Here is a 22,400-nt window from a genome sequence, read left to right on the forward strand (position 1 = left end):
TCCTAATCATTTTCAGCTGTTTTATTATGAGATTGTTGTTTACATTAAATTTTATATTAATGCCATTAGGCTGTCATTTTGGGATTAAATGGACATAGTACTGGAATATATCCGATAATACCCAGAAATTACATTTCGGAGCAGTTTAAGACAACAAGATTAAGCAGGATTTTGACTTTTAGTCGTTTTATTTATTTATTTATTTTTCCTTTTAACGTCCTCTTTTTATATATATATCAGAACTTATACAGCAGACATTAACACAACAGTGGTTAAAATATCGCATTGTGTGTAAAAGCTCTTACAATTGAGTCCCATCTGGTTGACTTCATGAGCCAAGATTGGTGTGAAAATTCATATTACATTGACTGTGAATACAATCCCGTAATGGATGAGAAGTTTGCATTTGATTTTCTTGATTTCACACACACACACACACACACACACACACACACACACACACACACACACACACACACACACACACACACACACACACTCTAAAAGTTTATTCAATCTAGAATTAAAAAATAAATAATATCTACTTTTGAATATTTCCTTATTTGACCAACACCTTGTGGCAGCTAACAGCTTTATTACTTTATACTAAGTGACGGTCAAGTTCAAATGTTTGTATCTATAACTTTACTATAAATGCTGTGCTTTATTCTGCATATTTCCATATAAGACTTACTCGAGTTGAATGGCTATAAATGTGTGTTATATTTTTATGGAGACTTTGAAATTCAAATAATATAATATTATTATTTCCAGGTGGATATGGGCTATTCTTAACAAACAATTTTAAGTGATAGCATACATATTTTATAGTAAGCACAGTCAGAAAGAATGATGTTATTTATGTAGCAAAGCCGCATTAAATATCGTCTGTTGTTGTAAACAAATGAAAAAGAACAGCCAAACCATTCAACTAAAACGTTCCCACTGTTGTGGGTTCTTAAGGCTTCCCTTGGTGGTTTGTTTTCCTTGAAGGAAGCTTTAAAGGGTTGCACAAGGCTATAACTGTGGCAACCTGTCTGCTCAGAATCAAAGAGAGAAAAAGGGAAGAAAAGGCCTTTGTTGAGGCTATTGCCCTGTCTGGACAGGACCAGTGGATTCCAGGAGGGTAATTTCAATATCGAGCAGACAGTGTACTAGACAGTGACCTTGACAGTGCTATATTCTCCTTTTACCAAGTTCTTTTTTTTGATGTCAAAATTTTCGTTTTGAGAGAGCACAAGGCATATAGCTCACGGTCAGTTATGACATCATCGCTGTGCTAGAGATGTACTGAACAGACGAGCAGTTGTTTGAATGTGAAATGCGGATCTGTGGGAGCAGTGGATCGGAGGCGTGGAGAGACGAGACAAGGAGGCGCAACACATGGCCTCTTTCACCGAGGTAAAGTGGCGACTACATGCCTAAAAGTTACTCTCTCACTGGATGACCCGTCCGGGCCATTTTGTTGTAAACATTACACTGCACTGTTTTGCTTTTGGTAACTGTTATAATAACACGAGAAGCTGTGAAGTGATATCAAGACACATCAGTGCTGCTCATAAGACTGAGGAATATAATATTAGGTTGATGTTGTGCTGCATTACGAGACTCACTAACTAGATGGAAGAATGTGCAATGATAGGAGATAGCAATGAGTCCAAAGGACAGAATGAAACCGCAAATCATCCCTAAGAGCTTCTCCAGTTTAAACATTTGATATTTTTCTTTCTATTTAAGGCTGGAGCAAGGCCCTGTGCCTTTGGGTTAGATAGGATAGATGGTCACAAGTGAAGGATCCAGATATCAAATATCGGCTGACTTGCAAATCGTTTCCAACCCAATGTTTAAATGAATGCTGATGTTCTCACATAACACCTCATTGGCAAATGTGTTGCACGCAACTATCCACATTCAGCACGCATGTGCACGGCGCTGTAACCCTGCACTTTTTTTTTATACATCCTTACCTTTAAAATACTAGTAGTTAATTACTCAATTAAATGAGACTATTTATTTTTATTATTTGGACTCTTGTCAATTATTTTTATTCTAGGATAACCACGTTAAGAAAGATGATATGTTGCTTTTTAAAACAGCGTAACAGCTATCGGCGCATCTTGGAATATATTCATATTACTTTATGACATTAGGCTGTTAGTCCACACTTTCAGCTGCCACAGCCCCTCTTATATGTTTATTGTATTTTATTGGTTGTAATTTCTACTACTTCTGTTTATTTAAATGGAGTATTTGAGTTCAATATCAAGTTCAACCCACCATGACTCTGCGTCGTGAACTTGAGTGGATTGGCGGCGACTTAAGTGTGTGCTTGTTTATATTTAGGATTTTTTTTTTTCTTACTCTAATTCCGTGTTTTTGATGAGTCAAACAATTTGTCCTTGATGTAGTCAGACTTTAAAAAAAAAAAAAAAAAAAAAAAAAAAAGAAATAAAAAAACTGTCATGATGAAGACATAAGCAGATGCCCCCTGCTGAGATGTGACAACTTTTGTGATCCATAAATTGATTTTGTCCTCCGTACATGTAGTCGAGAGTGTGATGGCGGTAAATTATGAATTTATAAACGGAAATCGAGACTGTCAGAATAGCTACTGGATTGATATTGCGGAATACAGAAAGTTTTTACACGATTTGAATGTCTTGCTGGATTTCTTTTTCAATTAATGTGGAGGCGGGAGAGGAATGCAGAAGTCACGGGTCAGTCATAAGAATATGTTTGAGGATGATGTTTGGTCAGGTTGATGACCAGAGACCACATTAGAAATTCTTGCGCCAGCTGTTGGCGGAAGGCCTGAATCTTGTGCTTCATGGCGAAGTTTTGCAGAAAAAGTACTCTGTGGTGAACTCTGAGAAAAGTTTTGTTTATAAAAGAGTCCTCTTTTTTTTTTTTTTTTTTTTTTTTTTTTTTTGTCAGAACAGAGGCGTCACCACAGTATGGCACATCACATATTTGTTCAGTGTCTTCAGAACTGAATCCACAAATCAACTAATTAGCGAGATATAAAGGCGAGAGACTCGGCTGATTGAATCAGTTAAGTGCCCTCTGATATCTTGTAAAATTCATATAAAAGAATTGTGAGAGGTATAACAATCCCACCAGAGTTTGGCTGCGAACGTTTATTGGAGGTATCTGTTAAAGTTGTTCATGTGAGGTGTACTAGAGCATATTATGTGAAATATACCCTCTTAAAGTAACCTTGTAGAATATCGTCCTCTTTTACAGAGCCAGTGGCTTCAACCTGCTGACCCTGTTACTGTAAATATGAGTAGAGTGCGGCAATGAGCATCAGTCTTTTCTTAAAACAAGCTTGTAAAATTGGGACATCACAGCTTTATATGACATGGAATTCAACCATAATTTGCTAGAAAACAAGATGTCATATGCACCCTCTCCTTTAAGAAAAATAGTTTTCATAAGAAAAAGCATTTTAAAAAAGTTTTGCCAGCTTATAAAGATATTAAACGAGGCCATTGACAGTTCCACGAGTGTAAAAAGAGAAGCAGCCTGGACTCCTTTTTTGGACTCAGCATGGCTCAAGTGAAGAAAAACAAGATTCTACATTTTTAATAAAAGGTTTATAGTATTTTTAAAAAGCATATAAACCTCTGTAATACAGAAGTTAATGTTTTGTTTTGTCTGAGATGGACCAAGTGGGTGGTACCATGTGTAGCAGAAGTTAGCCTGGACACGTGGTTTGAGGATGACCAATCAGGCGCCCCTCCAGGTTTAACTATGTTAAATGTCAGATTGCAATAAACTAGAAGCTGTTGGTCGGGCCCGCGGAAATGGGCGAGCATAATCTCCTTAATCCAGGGTTTGTGGGACCTTTGGTAAACATCCACACTGGAGACACATTTTACTTTCCGAATTTTAGAGCCTCAGGGGGACAACTGGCGGGGCTACCGTCTCTCTCCTACCCGAGAAGGGACAATGTTTGCTCCCTCCCGTGGAATCCTTCGGAGCCGTGCAATGGATACTCTCAATCCTACTTTAGCAGCCCCGTGTCTATTAACCCTTCTTTCAATCGGTCGTGTGAAATTACCAGACCAGAAGAGGGTAAATGTTATTATAGCAACGGCAGCGGAAACAGGGAGACCTGTTCAGGTGGCAACAGCCTCAAACGAGAGGATAGGGCGAGAGACACATCATCCCTAACATCTGACCACGGGATGCACAGTGGAATTGGCACCACTGCCGCCTTTTCCAAATATGATTATGGGACCGAGCAGCTAACGCAAGACCCGCCATCCTGTCAGTCAATGGAGTCCGACTCCAGCTCCTCTCTGCTCAACGAGGGCAGCAAGCCTACATCCAGCGACACACAGACCCTGGTGTCACCGGGAAGCCATTCAAGCAACATAGCCGCAGGCGGAGGTGGGTGCTATTTTTTTTTCTCTAAAATCACAATTACTTCAAAGGCACGTTCACATTATTTATAAGGAGGCTGCACACAACGTACACTTGCGGTATTAAACAATCATTAGAGCTCGTTATCTTGATGCACAATTGCAGTCTGGATTAGCCTGCTGGGTGCTTGCGTGGTGTGCAAACGCCGCTAGGGGTTGCCCTAAAATACTCCACGCGCCATGTGCTTGTATACAGTTATAGATAACCTCACCAATCCACAGTGCCTACCAAGCTTTTGAATAAACGATAAGCCATGTCATCACATTTCCGTATAGTTTAGATGGCGGTCTGTGTTTCATGCATATAAATGTTTGATATTGGTGTATTGTTGCACTTATTGCACACAAATTAGTGCAGTGATTTAAAGAGGTGAGCCGCTTTGGCTGACTGGATCAAATAGAGAGTTTTCTTTTTAATGACTCGTAAACAGAATTAATATCTGTCGCTGTGCGCTCAAGCGTCATTTAATATGCTCAGAAACTCGCAAATAAGTAGGGGTATTTGCAAGCACGGCTTAATTATCACGTTAATGCAACTTTAACTGCAACCATAAAACTTCCTGTGACATAAACCGCTGTGTACTGATTGCCTCCATAGAGGAGTTTGAAAAATAAAAAAACAAACACCTATGTGTACAAACTGTGCGAAATTGGACATGTTTTGGTGGCCTTGAAAAAAGGTTTTGAGGCAGAGATCAAAACAAATCCAGTTGGGGCTGTGTGTGTGTGTGTGTGTGTGTGTGTGTGTGTGTTGAGGAAGTGACAGCTTCCAGGAGCGTCAGTTCTCTCAACCCTGATACAAAACACAATCCCTGCATCTGGAATCTTCTGCAAAATACAGAAAACTTCTCTATGAGACTGAAAAAACTGTCTACATTTCAACAGGCGCAGACATCTTTTGGGGGAAACGAGTGCTTCAATCGTTACATAGAAATTTGGCTTGTAGGAATAATATTCTCTCCAGTGCAGTTTACTCTCCACTACAATGTTTAAATGAATATTAAATGAACTTAGCCACCAGTAAGGCAATTACCCCAGCTTGCTATGGACAGCTGACGCCCCTGTAGGCTTCCTCATAACCTTGGAGGTGACCGTGATTTTGCAACTGTGGTGACTAATCCGTTGTGTGCCCCCCCCTCCTCCTCCCCCCTCCTCCAGGTGCCCCGTGGTACCCGATGCACACTCGGACCAGAAAGAAGCGTAAACCGTATTCCAAACTTCAGCTGGCTGAGCTAGAAGGTGAATTCATGCTGAATGAGTTCATCACCAGGCAGCGGCGGAGGGAGCTCTCCGACCGTCTGAACCTCAGCGACCAACAAGTCAAGATCTGGTTCCAGAACCGCAGGATGAAGAAGAAGAGACTCATGCTGAGGGAGCAAGCTCTGGCCTACTTTTAGAGATGCGGCAGAAAGTGAATCGATAGGCAGTAAAGGCCAAACCGTCTGCGCTCTCTTAGGTCTTCTTTCAATGCATGCACTCATCTATCCATCTTTTACATTGCAGACAATTATTACAACATTTTCTGATATATTTTTTTTCTTCTTAAAGGTGCGGGCTACACAAGCCCAAAACAATCCACTATATGGCATTAAAAACGTCAGTTAAGACTGCGTTCATGTTATAATCGCACAAAAAGCTGTGACAATGTTTTTTTGTGTCTGGATGCATCTCTTGGTTTTCCTGATGTGTCAAGAGATTGGTCTAACTCCCCAAATGTAAGCCACGCGAAATATGTCGTCAAGGCAATAGCTCAGTTTGGGATCACACATAATGACAACATCCTATTTGTTCGTTTTTTTAAGTCAGAAAAAATTAGGTAGGAAACGGGGCCACTTGGTAAAATCTAAAAAAATAAGCATAAGAATAATATTGAGGTTTAGAAAGACAGAGGAGTGTGACTGGCAGGCTGGCGCCGCATACGCACAATCAATTTCTCAGAGATTATGAACGCATAACTAGGAATCTCCCTCTCGGTTGCTTAATCCTTCCACAACCATAATTTGCTGAGTAAGAGGAACACCATCCTTATCTCCTTCCCCATAGTTTTCGCCACGCGTTTGTGGGCACGTTCACGGTCACGGACAGGAAGTCTGGAAGTCTGCATGAGGAGAGGGAGGACTAAAACCGCAATGTAATCCATACCGATATCTTTATGACTGCGTGCTAACAAGTTTCTAAAAGGTATTTTCTTACTTTTATCACCTTTCAACTTGTCCTAACAACAGCCACAGAATCCTGCGTGGGTTGCATTTCTTTAATTGAGTGAGATCACCGATTTTGAATACGATTTTGAGCTGCTATCGAAGGTCCACGTCCAGATTGTGCCAGTTTAAAAAAATAGCGTATTCTACATTAAACTTGCAAGGATCTTTAAACGAAATATTCAACAGTTTAAGTACATTTAAGGCCAACTTGGTTAGACAAGGCGACCGCCGAAAGTTGCAAGTGGAGGGGAAATAAGTTTTTAGGCCCGAAAAAGCATTTCTGAATCTTGGTGCTCATAATGAGAATAACTATGTAGACATTTAGAAACCTTGATAATAGACCTACGTGTGTGCTCCCTTAATTCGGGACGAATGCATCATCTGTCATGTATTATGAGTAAGCTATAGCAGTGAAATGTATTTGCAGCATGTTATTGATGTGAAAATAGCTATAAGTCATGTTCTGCGGGCCACTTTTTCTGTAGGTGACTTTTTATATAATTTTTTTTAAACAAATCAGAAGCGAACACAACCTAAAACATTTTTGACATAAACGTCTACAAAGAATGTATTATTATTATAATTATTATTATTATTAGGATGGATGGACGAAGGGCCTCTTAGGCCTTCTTAATGTACTTGCTCCTTGCAATGTGCTCAATGTTGTCCCTTTCCTTACCTTGTACTCGTGTATAACTTTGTAAAATGAAATTACATATGTTACTATTTGCATCCTATTTGAGGATCCCTTATCGCTATGTAATAGTGCTTTATGTTATTGATCGTCTTGTACAATATCGCATTCCATATAGCCTATTTGTGGTTGTGAGGGTTGGGAATGTAGGCCTATTATATCATACTTCCAAGAATGGATATAAGAAATGGTGTGCAAGATATGTTACCATACCTGACATTTAAAGAAACTCTGTTTCAGTGTACTAGCTGTTTGTCATCGTTCTTTTATTTCGTCCCTCATTGCATTCCCTTCTTTGCGCTTGTAAGGATTGCTACATTGTCTTGTAAAAGTAATAATGATATGAATGTATATGCGTAAGGTCTTCAATAAACAGAATATTGAAACGTTTATTGGTGTTACCTCAGTCTGTCATTAGGTTGCCTCTCTGAATGTTCTGCTTTAAAATCCGGTTTTCTGACTGCTGACTGGTGGGATTATTTTATTAGACGTGACCTGTAACACAGTTTAAAAATACATGTGTCCACCGCAGTGAAATAAAGATCTGAACATTAATGGGACATTTGGAAGCATTTGAGAGGGTGTTTTGTTGGCACATAATTGTACATGCTGTGAACTATAAGCAATTGGAGCCCACACAGGTTGGCCTTGTTTTATTATGGCCACTAAGATAGGTAGCTGTGATAGCTTTCTATGCAAAATGGCGGCCAGATGCATAGTCTAAACCCCCATCTTGCATTGAATGATATTCCTATCTTATAGCACACTGGAAGACTACACAACAACTGCATTACTGTTCAACCAAAAAAAAAAGCCTCTTCACGTTTTTGTACCTGAACCCTTGTGGTTTGCTTTGAAGTTGGACCTAATCAATGTCACTGATATGCTACAAGCCTATAACGGTGCAGCTAAAAACGCAATAGCTCTGTAAAGCAGTAATAGGGTTACACCCCAGTGCTCCATATAGTCAGGCCTCTTGGTCTGACGTTTCCCTTTGCATCCTATCTTCTGGTTTGCATTATGATTTATATGGGTGATAATTACATATCAAAACACGGTCCATGAATACCTGCGCACAGATCAGATGAAAAAAATACTCTATCAAATGGCAGATATCTTTAAAACTACATAGACGGTTTTATAATAAAGCCTTATCCAAAATCCACAAAGCTCTCCCTACTGGTAAGGAAGTGTAAAGCAATGCAGACCTGTGCAGTGTTTTTTCTATCAGCTAACTAACCAAGCATTAATACGTTTGTCTCCTCCAGCCCCCAGTTAGGTGAAGTACGTCCACTGGAAAACTGTTGTGCTGTCTCAGTGTTTCCTTTTCAGTGAACTGTGATCAGCCGTTCCTGCAAACCGACCCACTGCATGGCCTTTCTCAGTTAGTCTATGCATGATCACAACACATATATATATATATATACACACACTCACACACACACAGGATGACGTCAGCTCAATGCTCAACACAATCCTTTTAGTGTTTTATTAAGTATCGGCGTGAACATTTATCAGTTAAGATATATTTAAGATTCAGAGTCACGATAAGACATATATGGTTTTGAGCTTCAATGCCACCCTTTTTTTTATCTTACAGTAGCTGTACTGTAATACTGTTTCTGCCGCTGACAGAAGCCTCTGATATTTGTGCCTGTTGACTTTCCCACAAAGACGCACCATCGCATATTAGGCTAACTGTGCCCTAAACCATAACAAATGCCCCTTCTAACGTATTCATCAACATAATGCATAATGCTTTATGCACTTTATGTACATGTGCACGATGAATATAAGAGCTATTAGGTCTTCCAGGAGAGAAAAAGGCCATCTGGACGCGCTGCTATTCGGTCGGCCACAATGGTCATTCTGCAGACATAACAAACAAATAGATACATAAATAAATAAACACATAAATAAATACACAAATACATAAATAAATATATATATAATTGGATAATTTAGTTTTCAAAATGACCTCTATATGTATTATAACCAAATCATGTAATAATCTCAGATTGTTAGTGAAAATATACAACACGTCGCGTCAAAATGAGACGAGCTTTAAGTGTCGCATCCGCTGAATGTATGTTTTGGAAATAATCTCTCCATGTACATTTACGCATCTTATTAAAAGATGGTGCGAAGAATTCTTTCAATGGAAATAGGATATTGAATTATCTGGAACATGGATATGGATGAACGTGGATATCAGATGACATACTAACAACTGAGTTTTGAATCGTTTCCTTCGTATAATAAGAAAAATGCAGCCATAATGTTTTAATATGCACCCTTTCACGCACCAATGACAGCATTCATACGTCCGTGCATGTTTTAATTAAAGACACACACTCAGTGCGTTAGTTTCGAAGTGACGCCAGTCTGATGCAAATCATAACAAGTTAAGTGCACCAAGTATTTGCTGTAATAAAATACTAACCAAGACGATGAAATAATACAAGGAGATCTTAAATTGCGTGTATTGAATTTGATCATACAGAGAGCATCATTCATAACAACGCCAATCTTTTTTAGTCTATCAAATGCGCTGTTGACCATGAAAGGAGATAAACTAGTGTCTTGTGCTTGTGTGTTGCCTTGTTAAATGGGTTAGAGGGGAATAATAGATGCAAAATGCACCCATGACGCCCCTGACTGTCCTGTAGATCCCCAAGCATATTTATACATATTCTTCAAGGTCAACTATGTTACAAATAAAGTCTAAAAAAACGTAAAAAGATACGGTGTGTGTATGCTGTGTTGAAATTTAAACAGCAAGAATTGTGATAACTTCATTAATCCGCTTTAATTATTTATGTTTCCAGTTTTATACGCCCTTGAGCTTGTTAAAAAATGCGTAAAACAATCTGGTGATGCAGAGAGCCAGAAAAAAAACATATTAACCAGGATCAATGATTTGTAAAACAAATTACAGTAGATTATTATTCATTTAACTGAGAGCACTGCAAACTAAAATTGACAGCAGCGACTATGTGCATGTTAATACACATTTTGTCAACGAGAAAAATGATGTAAAAATATCATGATAAGTCATTGTAACTTTCAACACAGCACAGTATTTGCTGCTATGATGCCAACAGTATTTAGTGTTTGCAGGCTTGTTGGTGTGTTTCCTGCGTGAAACTGTGGGTTTATTTGGATTGAATAACGCGGCAGTCTGCTCTCTGAACGGTGCCAAACACAAATCTAAACATGTACTTTTAACTTGAACTTCAAATTGTACTTAGCTGTGTTGGTGATGGATGACCTTTCTGTACAGCCTCCTTATTCGGATATTTCTGTTCAGTATTTTTCGCATTTTTTCCTGGAGACAAACGTTTTCATTCTGCCGGAAATATTTTTAAGCATCCACATCCAACAATCCCCTAAACATTGGTGTGCGTTTTTTTACTTGCCATCCCTTCTTGTAAAAAGCTAAAAATGACCACTGCATTAAGCTAATATTAGTGTGCACTTATTTGGTTTGTATGTGTTCTAATTTAGTATATTTCACTCTACACAAGGCCTTATGATGGAATTTAAAAAAACTTTAAAGAAATCTGTCGCCAGTGCGGGAAACCTCAAGATATTTGGATTGTAAAACAGGATGAAATCTCAGTTGGCTTTGCAGGTCTTTACAATAGGTCTTTCACTGCTCTTGAGCACTTTTGACTTTGAGACTGGCTAAATCTGTTTATGGCAGCCTGTCTCCGAGTCCCAAAGGTCAGTGCGCTTCACAGTGCCCTTCGCAGAGAACTTGTGTGGCATGTGGTCTACGTCCCCCGCCACCCCTCTGCCGTTTATGGTACGAAGCTGGCTAGAGAAATAGAAAGCAATGTTATTCCTACTAAAGTGTGTGGGGGCGAGTAAGTGTGTGGACATGCGTGAGTGTCTGTGTGTCTCTCTCTGTGTGTGTGTGTGTATGTGTGTGTGAGGGAGAGAGTGAGAGTGCGGGGACAGTGTGTGTGTGTGTGTGATTTGAAAGAGTGTGTTAATGTGATAGAGAAAGACAGTATAGGTAGAATGCTTACCATGAAAGATCCATATCGTTTCACTCCTTTCAGAACTGTTATGTATCGATTTTGACATGATTTGAAATGAGTTCTCTATGAGCTCTGTTTTTTTCTGAGGTGTCCCATCTTATCAATTTGTTTTTCCAATAGCATCGCGAGTCCAGCGGCCTTTAATACGGGATGTGAAGGTTTCATTGCTGCCTTGGAAGAGCCTCCAGTTGTTCCTAATGGACAGAAATCAAAGACATCTCACATTTCAAAATTGATTGAGGTTGCGGATTGCGAAATCTGTGGCCTGTTGTTTTCATGTTGTTGTTCTTTTTTGGCCTATCATGGCATGATTGGCATTGTTTATTTTTTGCTTTTATATTTTGAGATCTTTTGAAATATAGAGTGACAATGTAAAGAACGTCTACGGCATTTGTCAGCGGCCGAATTGATCAGTAATACGCTCTCAGTATTATTCAATCTCAGTTTTCCAATCGCATTATTCAGTGATTTGAAGAAACAGACTGATTTCACTCTCTTTTGCTGCCTATTGCATGTAGTGCATTCTTCCTAAAATGTTTAGCATTTTGGACGTGGACTGTCCTCTTCAGGCGTGGACCTTAACGCAGTCGCTGAAGGTCAAGTATGCAGCATGGAGCTGCACAACCGGTGTTGCGTGCTTAAAGCGCGTATAATTTTATACAAGATGGAAAATTATATGTCACCTGTTCAAGTTTGTCCAGCGTCGGTTCAGTGCACAGGCGGTGTAGTTTGGACTATACGGTTTTTTTTCCTAAATGAATATCAATATTTTTTATCTTCAGTGTCTCTATGTGTTTAAAGGTCTGGCTCAAAAGAAAAGCTTGGAAAAATATGCAGTTCAGACGGCAAAGCAAACATTAGTACTAACTGTTTGAGCAGGCATTTCAACGATATCTGTATCTTTAGCGTAAAGCTCAGAGCTTCTATTTTTGGGTCCACATGCCGAACCAGTCCTGTGCAAGGCCAGCGCAAACTAAAATAATGCATTTTGACCCCCGGTGCGAAAAAAACAACAGCCAGTGCGCGCTTCATCTTAATTGAAATAAATGTTCAAAATACAGGATGAATTTGCACTGATCGGAGTAACAATGACAAATAATTTTAATACAACTTTAGGTCCTTAATACGACGATGCCATTTGTCCTCCTGCACGCACGAAGCCCAAAGCTTTTTTTTACTGACGAGACTTGGTGACAACAGACCAAGATTGAACCAAACAATGAGGAAAATATCACCTAGTGGAACGCTTGCTTCTAACGTTTGACAAAATATGTGTACAATTAATGCACATCAACAAATTATGACAAAATATGATTTAACTTATATTTTATCATGTTATATTTGTCTCCAAACTAAGAATATCATTTGCAAGTCAACACATTCCTAAACAAACCATTGCGTAATGCTTCGCTGGTCGTGCGTAATGTTGTGCCGTCCTGTGCGTAATTTCCGAAACCCGGCAAAAAAAAACATCAGTTTATTTATGATAGTAAGTCAACGTTTATTTGTTTTCTAACATTGCACACATTATGCCTGCTGATTTTGTAAGGTGATTTCCTGATATTTTAGAAGATTGACTGTGCAGTTACTAGAGGTCCAACAAAGGCCGCGCCTAAAAATATCGTTTTAAATATATTTCAGCATGTGACAGGCCATAGCCCCAAGAAGTTTTTTTTTTTGTTTTGACTTTTGTAGAATGGTATTAACCGTGAAGCTGAGAGCCCCTCTAGCAAAATATCAAACACAAGCTCACTTTTTACTCATCTAGAATTTGTTCAGAGAGAGATACACTTCAGGCTTCACTATTGCTCCGCTCAAAGGACTTTTAGGTTTTTTTCTAGGACATCTAAATAACACATTGGAGCTGGAGCCAGTAGACACTATTGGACGATTTCTTGTGATGTGAAATCATTTAATACTTCTAATAAAAAAGTTAACACATTGTTGTGAAAGCTTTATGTCCTAGTGGTTGAAAGAGAAATACACTCTGGAGATTCCCCTAAATGTAACGGCAACACACATCCTTATCTTGTAAGCTATTGTTGCCACCACAAACGCTTCACGCTAGGTGCATTCACTGAGACCTCAGTAAAAAAAAAAAAAAGAGAGAGAAAGAAAAAAAAAGGCTCTTTAGTGTTGCTTGAAACTGTTCGCAGCTCATACAGCCAAGTTTAACTGCCCGACTTACATCCAATTAAACTTATCTAGGCCATGAGGGGACAGTAATATGATTACACAGGCTTCCCACATTTAGCCTTGACTTCAGCAAACTGTGCAGCAGTGTCTTGGTGAACTGCGCCCATTGTATATGTGTCTCTATGTGGTGGTGTTGTTTTGTGTGTGTTGAGAGTGTTGTATCACTTGGCACAGGATTTATCGAAGCAGAGCAGAAACACTGCAATATTTAGGATCGCCATTTTTGAACTGAGAGCTCTTCTCAACAAGAGGGTGACACCTAGGTTAAGCCATTGTAATTATGGTGCGAGGTAGCAATACATAGCTTAAATTCCTCAGACACAGTCGTAAAGTTAGTACTCCAACAGTAATATTTAAGCGAAGAAGAGCAAATGTTTAAAACACCATCTCCTAGCTCAACAGAACATTTAGACTATTATGTTGAATAGTTGAGACTTGCCTCTCTTATATTATTTATCATAGTATGAGTCGTTATAATATAGAATAAACAGGGACTCAAAACTCAGATACAGACCATTTTGCGTGCAAACTCGGCATATACTTGGCATGCTCATTTGGCGCAACCAAATCAAACTTTCCTGGGTCCTACTGCTAGCAGAATATCAGCTGCTGTGAGTCGTCCATCCAGGGAAATAAACACATGATAAACCTTATTCCTTGACTGATGGTCTGTGCGCACCAAGGCGAGGATAGTCAATGTTTAAGCCCTCGGAAGGCGGATATTGCCAGGTGATGGACGTTGACTGGTCATATTTTGCCACATTATGAAAAATGCACCGACTTAAAAGCAGTTAGGAGTACTATTTCTCATTCATTTAAAACGATTTAATTCGCCTAGTGTACTGTGTAGTCTGTTAAACTCCTCTTTTGTATTTCTCAGTTGTCCCTATCAACAGCCCTAACTTTAGAATTTTATTATGACATCACTTATTCATACCCACGCATTATTTATTTATACCGCGCTTATATGCATCATTGAAATGATTATGATGAGGAAATGATTTGACAATATTTTTGGTCTGTCTATCATTGTCTGCTGAAATAAAAGTTTGTAGTTTTTATTTATTGCCATGAGACATTTTTTCTTTCATTCTACAGATTCTACAGATGATGAACGGAGTAATATTGACACCCGGATACATTTTAAATGTCATGAATGTGAATCCTTATTATAAGTTAATTAGTAGCCTGTGTCGGCGTTTAAGTTTTTAAGATTTCAACTTCAAATTCAAGCCTCATATTTTAGTCTTTTGATATATATATATTTCACAGTATTACAATAGACAATGACATTTTGATGGGCGAATTATTAATATTGTTATGCAACCGCACAACACTAATGCTGCAGCATGTGTCGAGCATATGTCCATGCAGGCCATATGTTTACACAAATATTGCCTGTTCGTCTACCGAAAAATTATATCAGTAGCTGTGCTTCAAGAGACACAAATAATCTCACATATTCTTTTTTTACATTGTTTAATTACTCTAATCTATCTTATTTAGATTAATTTGAGTGAAATGTTTGGTCTTACAAAAATGTCAAAAAACAGAATTTGAGGATTTTATTCCAATTTTAGTGGCTTAAATTGCATTATTTTTTTTTAAAAATGTAAACACAAAACCAAATTTGAGAAAACGCATTATGCTGTCCCGTGTGAAAATTCAACGCACCGGTGCTCCCTTAAGATGCAGAATATCTAGTTGCTGAAATCCAAATTCCTTTCATTCTCTACGTTTATGGTTTTCAATAGAACAAAGGGATTTGGCGTTACTACAGCCATTCGGAGTTTTATGGTGGACGTAGAGAGGATTTTAGTGGTCAAATTCAAGTGCTGTGTCTGGACAGCTGTCTGCTTTCTTTGTACTTGGATGCAGGATGCATCATGAGAGACAACCTTTTGTCTGTAGCGGTAGTAAACAAGCTAATGCCAATGCCACTTTTTCACAAATACGCCTGCAATGGACTCTCATTTCCCCAATGTTGTAGTCTGATGATGTTACTTGTTCTTCTCCTCACTGTTGAGAATCAGCAAAGACACTACCGTTGTTTTTTCATTATTTTTTAAACAACACAGGTGTCTTATAAGTAATTGTAACAGAGCGATAGCGTTATTGGAACATTGGATAATAATTCAAGAGTATTGCAACATTTAGGATGTAGCCTATAATCATAAACAATGGGCCATCATATTAATTTCACCTTGTGATAGTATCAGTTAGTCTATAAAGATTCGTAGATGGCCCTCAACAGTACAATTAAAAGTTTACAATGACGCGGGAAAGAACACACAGGCGCATCTTTTCTCCAAACCATTAATTTTATTACAATTTATTTTTTAAAAAAGTCCAGAGGACATGTCTTTCTTTTTAACAGGCACCCACAGATAAATGTCGACATTCTGGTGGAAAATAAAATGATCATAGCAGCTTGGAACATCAGCTGGGACTTATTTAATTTTTAGAGGGAAACGTCGGATACCTTCATACTGCTTGGTCAATAGGCCCAGTCTGAGTGGCCTATAAGTAGCAATTTACAAGAAGAGTCATTGTTGCTCTGCTATGAAGCTTATAGTAAAAAAAAAGCTACAACCAAAAACGTTTAGTTTGAGCGACAAGTGAGTCCAAGGACACATTCTGTCTGAACATATCAATTTGAATATTTTCATAGTATGAGTCTCGCACATTGCGGTGTTGTCAATAACCACTCCAAACTGGAATAATGCTGAATCCAGCAATTTGAGGGGAATAATTACTTCTTTTTTTTCCCAGAGTGTTGTGTGTATGCTATTAGGGCACATTAGGCTATTGGAGGAGATGCAAGGTCCCTGGGCTTCACTGGTAGTACTTCTTGCATGCAGGAACTCCAGGAACTTGGATCTTGAATTGCGCAGTTGTCCTCCATGGACTCTGTCATGGTCCAAAGTCAAAGGGAATGAGAGTGTGTCGGTCACTTTAGCTAGCTCAGTCAACATGTATGCTGTGTATTCCACATTGCCTAACCGTTGCCTTAACTTTATATTCACAAAATAATTGAAGCCGACCAGCCAGTGTAGCATGGACAAAGATTTTTTTCATTTGGTAAAAGAGGAAAAAAAAAATTAAATAAATAAATAAATAAAATAAAATAAAATAAAACAGAGGACGAATTCATATTGCATGAATTTTTAACAGATGAGTCCAGGCCACCCACACTTCTGTTTAATAATCATATGTGCAACATGCTCATGTAGCCACCATTATGAAATTTAAAAAAGGGGGAATCAAAACGAACAGCATAAGCCTTGCGAAAAGATCCCCTTCATTGACAGATCATTGTGAAAAATGTCCTGGGGAGGCTCAGAGAGTTGAAGACACACACGAGCCACTCACTGTGATTGTTAAACTTTTGTTAAACAGTGAAAAGATGATTGAGCTTATGGGATTGCGCTTTAGCGGGTTTATATCTTATATGGGGCACATTCACAGCGATTACTGATGTTTAGCTGCTTCTACTACTCAATGCAGATTATGTACTGTGTGTAAATGTCAGTGATAATAATTCTCTCATTCTATGATTCAAATGTTAACATAACCAGTAGTCAAATAGTGCAAATAGTGTTCGTGATAGGGATGGTTATTCTCCTATAATAATAGAATAATAATAATAATAATAATCTTACCTGTAAAACTCCATAACACTATGAAATGCATGTCAGATAGTGCACTCTGCTGTTTGTGCTATGTCTGTTTAAGGAGCTGTAGCTGTTTAGCTAGCCTACCACCATCCCATAAACATAAACACACACACAGAGCACACATCTCTCTAATTGTCATAAGCCAGCAAACAGGAATCTGTTACTGGTTTTCTTAGTGCGCCTGTGGTGTTTGAAAATTATTCGTTTGAACCTCCTCGATCTTACCTAAAGCCAACCACTCCTACACAACTCTTCCAAATTGATATATGACAATATGTACTTTCGATCACGTGTCTGCGGGGCGACTTAGACGGATTGCGCGTCATCTCGCCTTCCCAAATTTTTCCCTTCTGCTGCAGCTCGTATCCAAAACATCTATCTATAGTACGGAGTACGAGAGAGAGAGAAAGATGTTTAACTCGGTGAATCTGGGCAACTTCTGCTCCCAGACGCGCAAAGACCGGACATCCGAGTTTGGGGACAGGACGGGCTGCGCGTCCAACATCTACCTCCCCAGCTGCACCTACTACGTCCCCGAGTTTTCTGCCGTCTCCTCGTTTCTTCCACAGGCCCCGGCCCGGCAAATCAGCTACCCTTATTCCACAAATCTGTCTCAAGTACAGCCGGTACGGGAAGTTTCATACGGCTTGGACCCTGCTAGTAAATGGCACCACAGAAGCAATTATGCTTCGTGCTACTCGGGAGAGGATTTGGTGCATAGGGACTGTCTTCCACCATCCACCATGACAGAAATGCTTATGAAGAACGAGAGTGTGTACAGCCACCACCATCACCATCACACCCACCCGGGTTCCAATCACCCCTCCACAGGTTTTTACTCCGGCATGGGGAAAAACAACGTCCTCCCGCAAGGTTTCGATCGCTTTTTTGAGACCGCATACTGCAGCAGCACGGACAATCAGTCAGACAATTGTTTACAAAAGGGCGAGGGGGGAAAGCTGGAAAGCGACTCCCAGCAGCAGCAGCAACAGCAGCAGTCCACAGCCTCTGTGCCCGGAGCTTCGGAGCAAGAAAAAGACCCAGAAGATGAGGAGGAACATACAAATTCAGGCTCATGTACGTCTTCCTCCGCAACAACCAAGGACGGCAACGCCAGCAAGAACAGCCACTCGAGTAGGTATACCGAAGCTGTAAAATGGGGGAAGGTTAAGGGGACTAGCCCGGTGTTTTGTCGGTCAGATTTTATGTGGAGTTTTATAAGCATTCAAAGGATTTTATTATAACCCTACAAAGCTCTTTCTTGCAACGAGAAGAATTTTTACGATGGGAAAATGCTTTGAAAAAAGGGGGATGTTATACACAGACGCCTCTATGGTGAGAGTCTGTGAAATTTTTAAGAGAGAGCTATTGTGACAAATGTTAACTTTGATCATGAACTTGCGTTGGGCATTTTAAGGGATTTTGTCGTTGGGCTGTCGAAAGTAAAAACCAATTGGGCAGAACATTGCTTTTGGCGTCTTGTGAATTTTCTTTTAGCACTTGGTTTGCCTGCAATACATGCTGCACAGAGTATTACACACTTTACGGTTAAATGCGTTCTTATCTAGGCCTATCTATCTATCTACCTATCTACCTATCCACCTATCTATCTATCTATCCATCTGTAGGTCTATCTATTCATAAATAAATTAGTGGGCACTTAGGTGTTTGATTCGTCCATATATGAGGAGAGTGCATTGGTTTGCAAATTATACTATTTCCCCAATAACGCTGTAAAAAGCTTAATTCCAAAGCTGTGCATGTTTCATTTTCCATTTCACCCCTCTACTAAAGATTTGCATGCAGACTGACATCACTGTTCACATGAGTGACACACATAGAGTAAAACTAAGCTTGAATTTTAAGTGCAAAAATAGCCATGATTGCAGCACACAGGTCCCATTGGTGTTTAGCATTATGCACACTATATTAGCTCAGCCAGTCTGCAGAGACAGGCTAACTGAGGCTGATGTTTGCCCTCTTGCACAGAAAAAAAAAACAATAAAAAAAATCTATTTCCCCCTGTCACCTGTTTGATAAGAAGTTATAGGACCACAGAGGTCTGCATAGGCCACTGCAAACATGGGCAATGCATTTCAACTCACTGCCAAAAGATTGTGTAAATTGTTAGTTTAGCTCCAAAGGAATGTGACGCACATAATGCGGTGAAATACTTTTGTTGTTGTATATTTATCACAGATAAACACGTACTTAAGAGAGTGTAAGTTGATATTATTTACTTCAAGCGATTCGGATATTTAACACTCTTTATGGCTGGTTTATCTGATAGCCTCAGCTACTTTGCTTGATGAATGTTGACTGAAATGTTATCATTACTAATGCAACTGAAACTGAATTCTCACTATCTGGCACTTTTATCGCCACCACAGCATTAAAGGCTCTTTTTGTGTATATCATTTATTGTTAATTCCTGTGACGTTTTTTTTTTTTGTTTTTTTTTTTGTTTTGCTATTTTCCATCCGTGACACTCTAATTTTATTTAAAAAAAATTTTTTTTTATTTTTTTTCTCCAGGCACTCCTCGCACAAGGAAGAAGAGGTGTCCATATTCCAAGTTTCAGATTCGAGAGCTGGAGCGGGAATTCTTCTTTAACGTTTACATCAACAAAGAGAAAAGGCTTCAGCTTTCCCGAATGTTAAACCTCACCGACCGCCAGGTTAAAATTTGGTTTCAGAATAGAAGAATGAAAGAGAAGAAGCTGAGCAGAGATCGTCTCCAGTACTTCTCTGGAAACCCCCTGTTGTGAGCAGGAGCATGAAGTGTCACAGTCTTGGTCAGTGACATTAAGGCCTACTCTTATCTCATTGAATTGTAATCCGTGGGCATAACGATTTTCTAAAGGAGCCCACATCACCAACAGTGCAATGTTAAAGTGGACAGTGGGAGTAATAGGCCTGCATGGGATAAAGTCGCCATTTTCTTATTGCCCACGGGCGGCGGTGAATTTCTAGCTGGTTCTCAGAAAAGGCCTACATGGTTAGAATAATCATTTATACCTATGCTGTTCTTGAATATGTCCCTCTATTTATCACGATTCTCCATTATGTTTATTCTATTGTTCATATAAACATATTTGTTAAAAATATCCAATGTAACAAACAGTTTGAATCCTTATTGCGCAGACAACTTTTAGCTCTTCCCCTTCCCTCTGGTCTATGTATATAGCATATCATTATCTAATTATTTCTCAGACCAGAGTATGGACAAGTTATAGCAAATCTCCAGGCTGCATTTTTCGCCATTGAGAACTGTGACGTCCAATCTGTGAAACTATATTCCCCTGTACAGACTAGCCTATGCAATGTGCATTCGTGACTGTAAATAGGCGTATGTTGAATTTCCTTTCCCCCCCATCCCTGCTGCTATTTTTCAGCACACTGCCCATACAACTTTAACAGCTTTAACGCCAACACTCGTTAAATTATTTGCTTAAAACATTGGTGCTTTGGATTCCAGAAAGGAGGAACAGATTGTCGGCCTGTGTATCATTAATATAATACCTATGAAATAAACAGAAACGTATAGGCAAAAATCAACGACTTTGTGCTTTTTGTGCTATCATAATCACAATTACCATTGCTGATATGACTATGCATTTACTCTTCACAGGCGCATTGTTTGCTGCTTTTGCTTGGTCTTGAGCCTCTTGGAAATAGCAACTGCTCATATAATTGTGTGTATAACCTAAAATTGTTGGCCCACATAGCCTACATAACATTTGTACACTTTTAACTTGTTATAATGTCCAGTTTTTGAGGATACACACATTTTTTTGCTTTGGTAGATTTGGTGGCGGTTGAGAAACTGGGGGAATAGTGACGGCGGGCCTACACTTGTCAGATTTTAGGCTAGTTTTAAGGTTGCACCACTCTAAAAAGATCATGTTTGAATTTTAGCAAGCTTGTTAAACCAAGATAGACCCCAGATCTTAGAAATGTGGAGAAAGAGAGTGGAATGATAACCTCTTTTAGTGCCCACTAAACGGAATCGCCACTCTTGTAGTCTAGACACTGCCATAAAGACAGAGGCACTAAATGGCTATTTTTTTCTCTTAATTGCACCGTCTGTTCGGGGGGAATGGCGTTCACTTCCGCTGTAAATAGTAAACAAGCAAAGACTGGATGTCCGAAGGGGGAAAGACTTGCCAAGAGGTTTCGACATGAACTCGGTCTGTGCAGTCTGCAACGTCAAACCAACCCCCCCAACCCCCTTCTGCACACAACCGTCATGTCCACCATTCTTCTAATCTGAAGATTGGAAAACCGCAACAGATCCTGTCTTTCCAGAGTAGGGATTTTCCATTTCCTCATGTAAGTTTAATTTTTCCTATTTAAAAAAAAAAAAAAAAGAAAAGAAAAAAAAGAAGATTTTACTTATCAAAGATCTCGTGAAATTCCAGTGTTTTTTTCCAGCTTAGATATAGCCAAGCTTTTAAAATAAAAGTATTTGTTTGAGCTGACCCCAAACTTCAGCCTTTGTCAACACATCCGTTATTAATAAATAATTGTTGACTAATTGGGTGTGAGTTATAGCAAGAGATAGATAAGGGAAAGGAAATTATAATTGGCATGTTATTTTTTTTTTTCTCCAAGTGTGTGTGTGTGTGTGTGTGTGTGTGTGTGTGTGTGTGTGTTTGTACCTTATGTGAGCGCATGTGCATTTCGTATGTGTGGTTCCCTTGCATCCAACATATGTGCATGATGATTGCACGTGTGCATTAACTACAATTTATAATTAAATGTAGTCTTTGAACTTCAATAATGTCAAGGCCTTCACCTTTAACCCGCTGCAATAAAGTGGAATCAAGGAGCCCCTTTAGCCCGGAAATGTGTGCAGCAGCGAAATGGGCCAATGAGAGTGAGTGGGAACAGAAAATGGAATGTGTACAGAGACCAACTTTGACCCCTCGCATTAAACTACAGCAGGTAACTTTGCCAGCTTTAGCACGCCCAGTAAATACACTTTATTGTCCTTGTAAAATGTATACGTTTTCACGCATGAGACGTTTTAAAACATGTTGGTATAAACTGTAGGCCTATATTTGTATTCTCTAAAAGAAAAAAAAAAAGCCATGTTGGTGTGTGGCTGTCACAGTGTGCTAGTCGTAATGGGTGGTTCTGTAAGTGCAAACATGA

General features: G+C 39.2%; 2 protein-coding genes across 6 annotated transcripts in view; both read left to right on the plus strand.

Annotated features, from left to right (window-relative positions):
* Window positions 1-20,801, plus strand: part of hoxc11a (homeobox C11a) — a 76,543-nt gene extending 55,742 nt beyond the window's left edge. For 2 of the 5 annotated variants that reach the window (XR_010928669.1, XR_010928672.1), the window contains one exon: window positions 19,779-19,867. Coding sequence is in view for 1 of the 5 variants with exons in the window: in XM_067592259.1 (XP_067448360.1) it covers window positions 17,511-18,378; window positions 19,779-20,011 (1,101 nt within the window). In the remaining 4 variants the exon portion in view is untranslated. Of the gene's footprint in view, window positions 1-17,400; window positions 18,379-19,778 lie in introns of those variants that run through there. The other 3 variants (XM_067592259.1, XR_010928673.1, XR_010928670.1) reach the window with 3 other exon arrangements.
* On the plus strand, window positions 2-7,715 carry hoxc12a (homeobox C12a). Its single transcript, XM_067592265.1, has 2 exons — window positions 2-4,395; window positions 5,586-7,715. The coding sequence occupies exons 1-2, from the start codon at window positions 3,807-3,809 to the stop codon at window positions 5,822-5,824; spliced, it is 828 nt and encodes a 275-aa protein (XP_067448366.1). The 5' UTR covers window positions 2-3,806; the 3' UTR covers window positions 5,825-7,715.
* Window positions 20,802-22,400: the final 1,599 nt, after the last annotated feature.

The sequence above is a fragment of the Thunnus thynnus genome, chromosome 6 (genome assembly GCF_963924715.1).
Source record: "Thunnus thynnus chromosome 6, fThuThy2.1, whole genome shotgun sequence".
NCBI lineage: Eukaryota > Metazoa > Chordata > Actinopteri > Scombriformes > Scombridae > Thunnus > Thunnus thynnus.

Excerpts from the sequence above, each read along its gene's own strand:
- hoxc12a (XM_067592265.1), top strand. The coding sequence starts at position 3,807 with ATGGGCGAGCATAATCTCCTTAATCCAGGGTTTGTGGGACCTTTGGTA. Across the intron at positions 4,396-5,585 it reads CAACATAGCCGCAGGCGGAG|GTGCCCCGTGGTACCCGATG; the intron begins GTGGGTGCTATT and ends CCCCTCCTCCAG.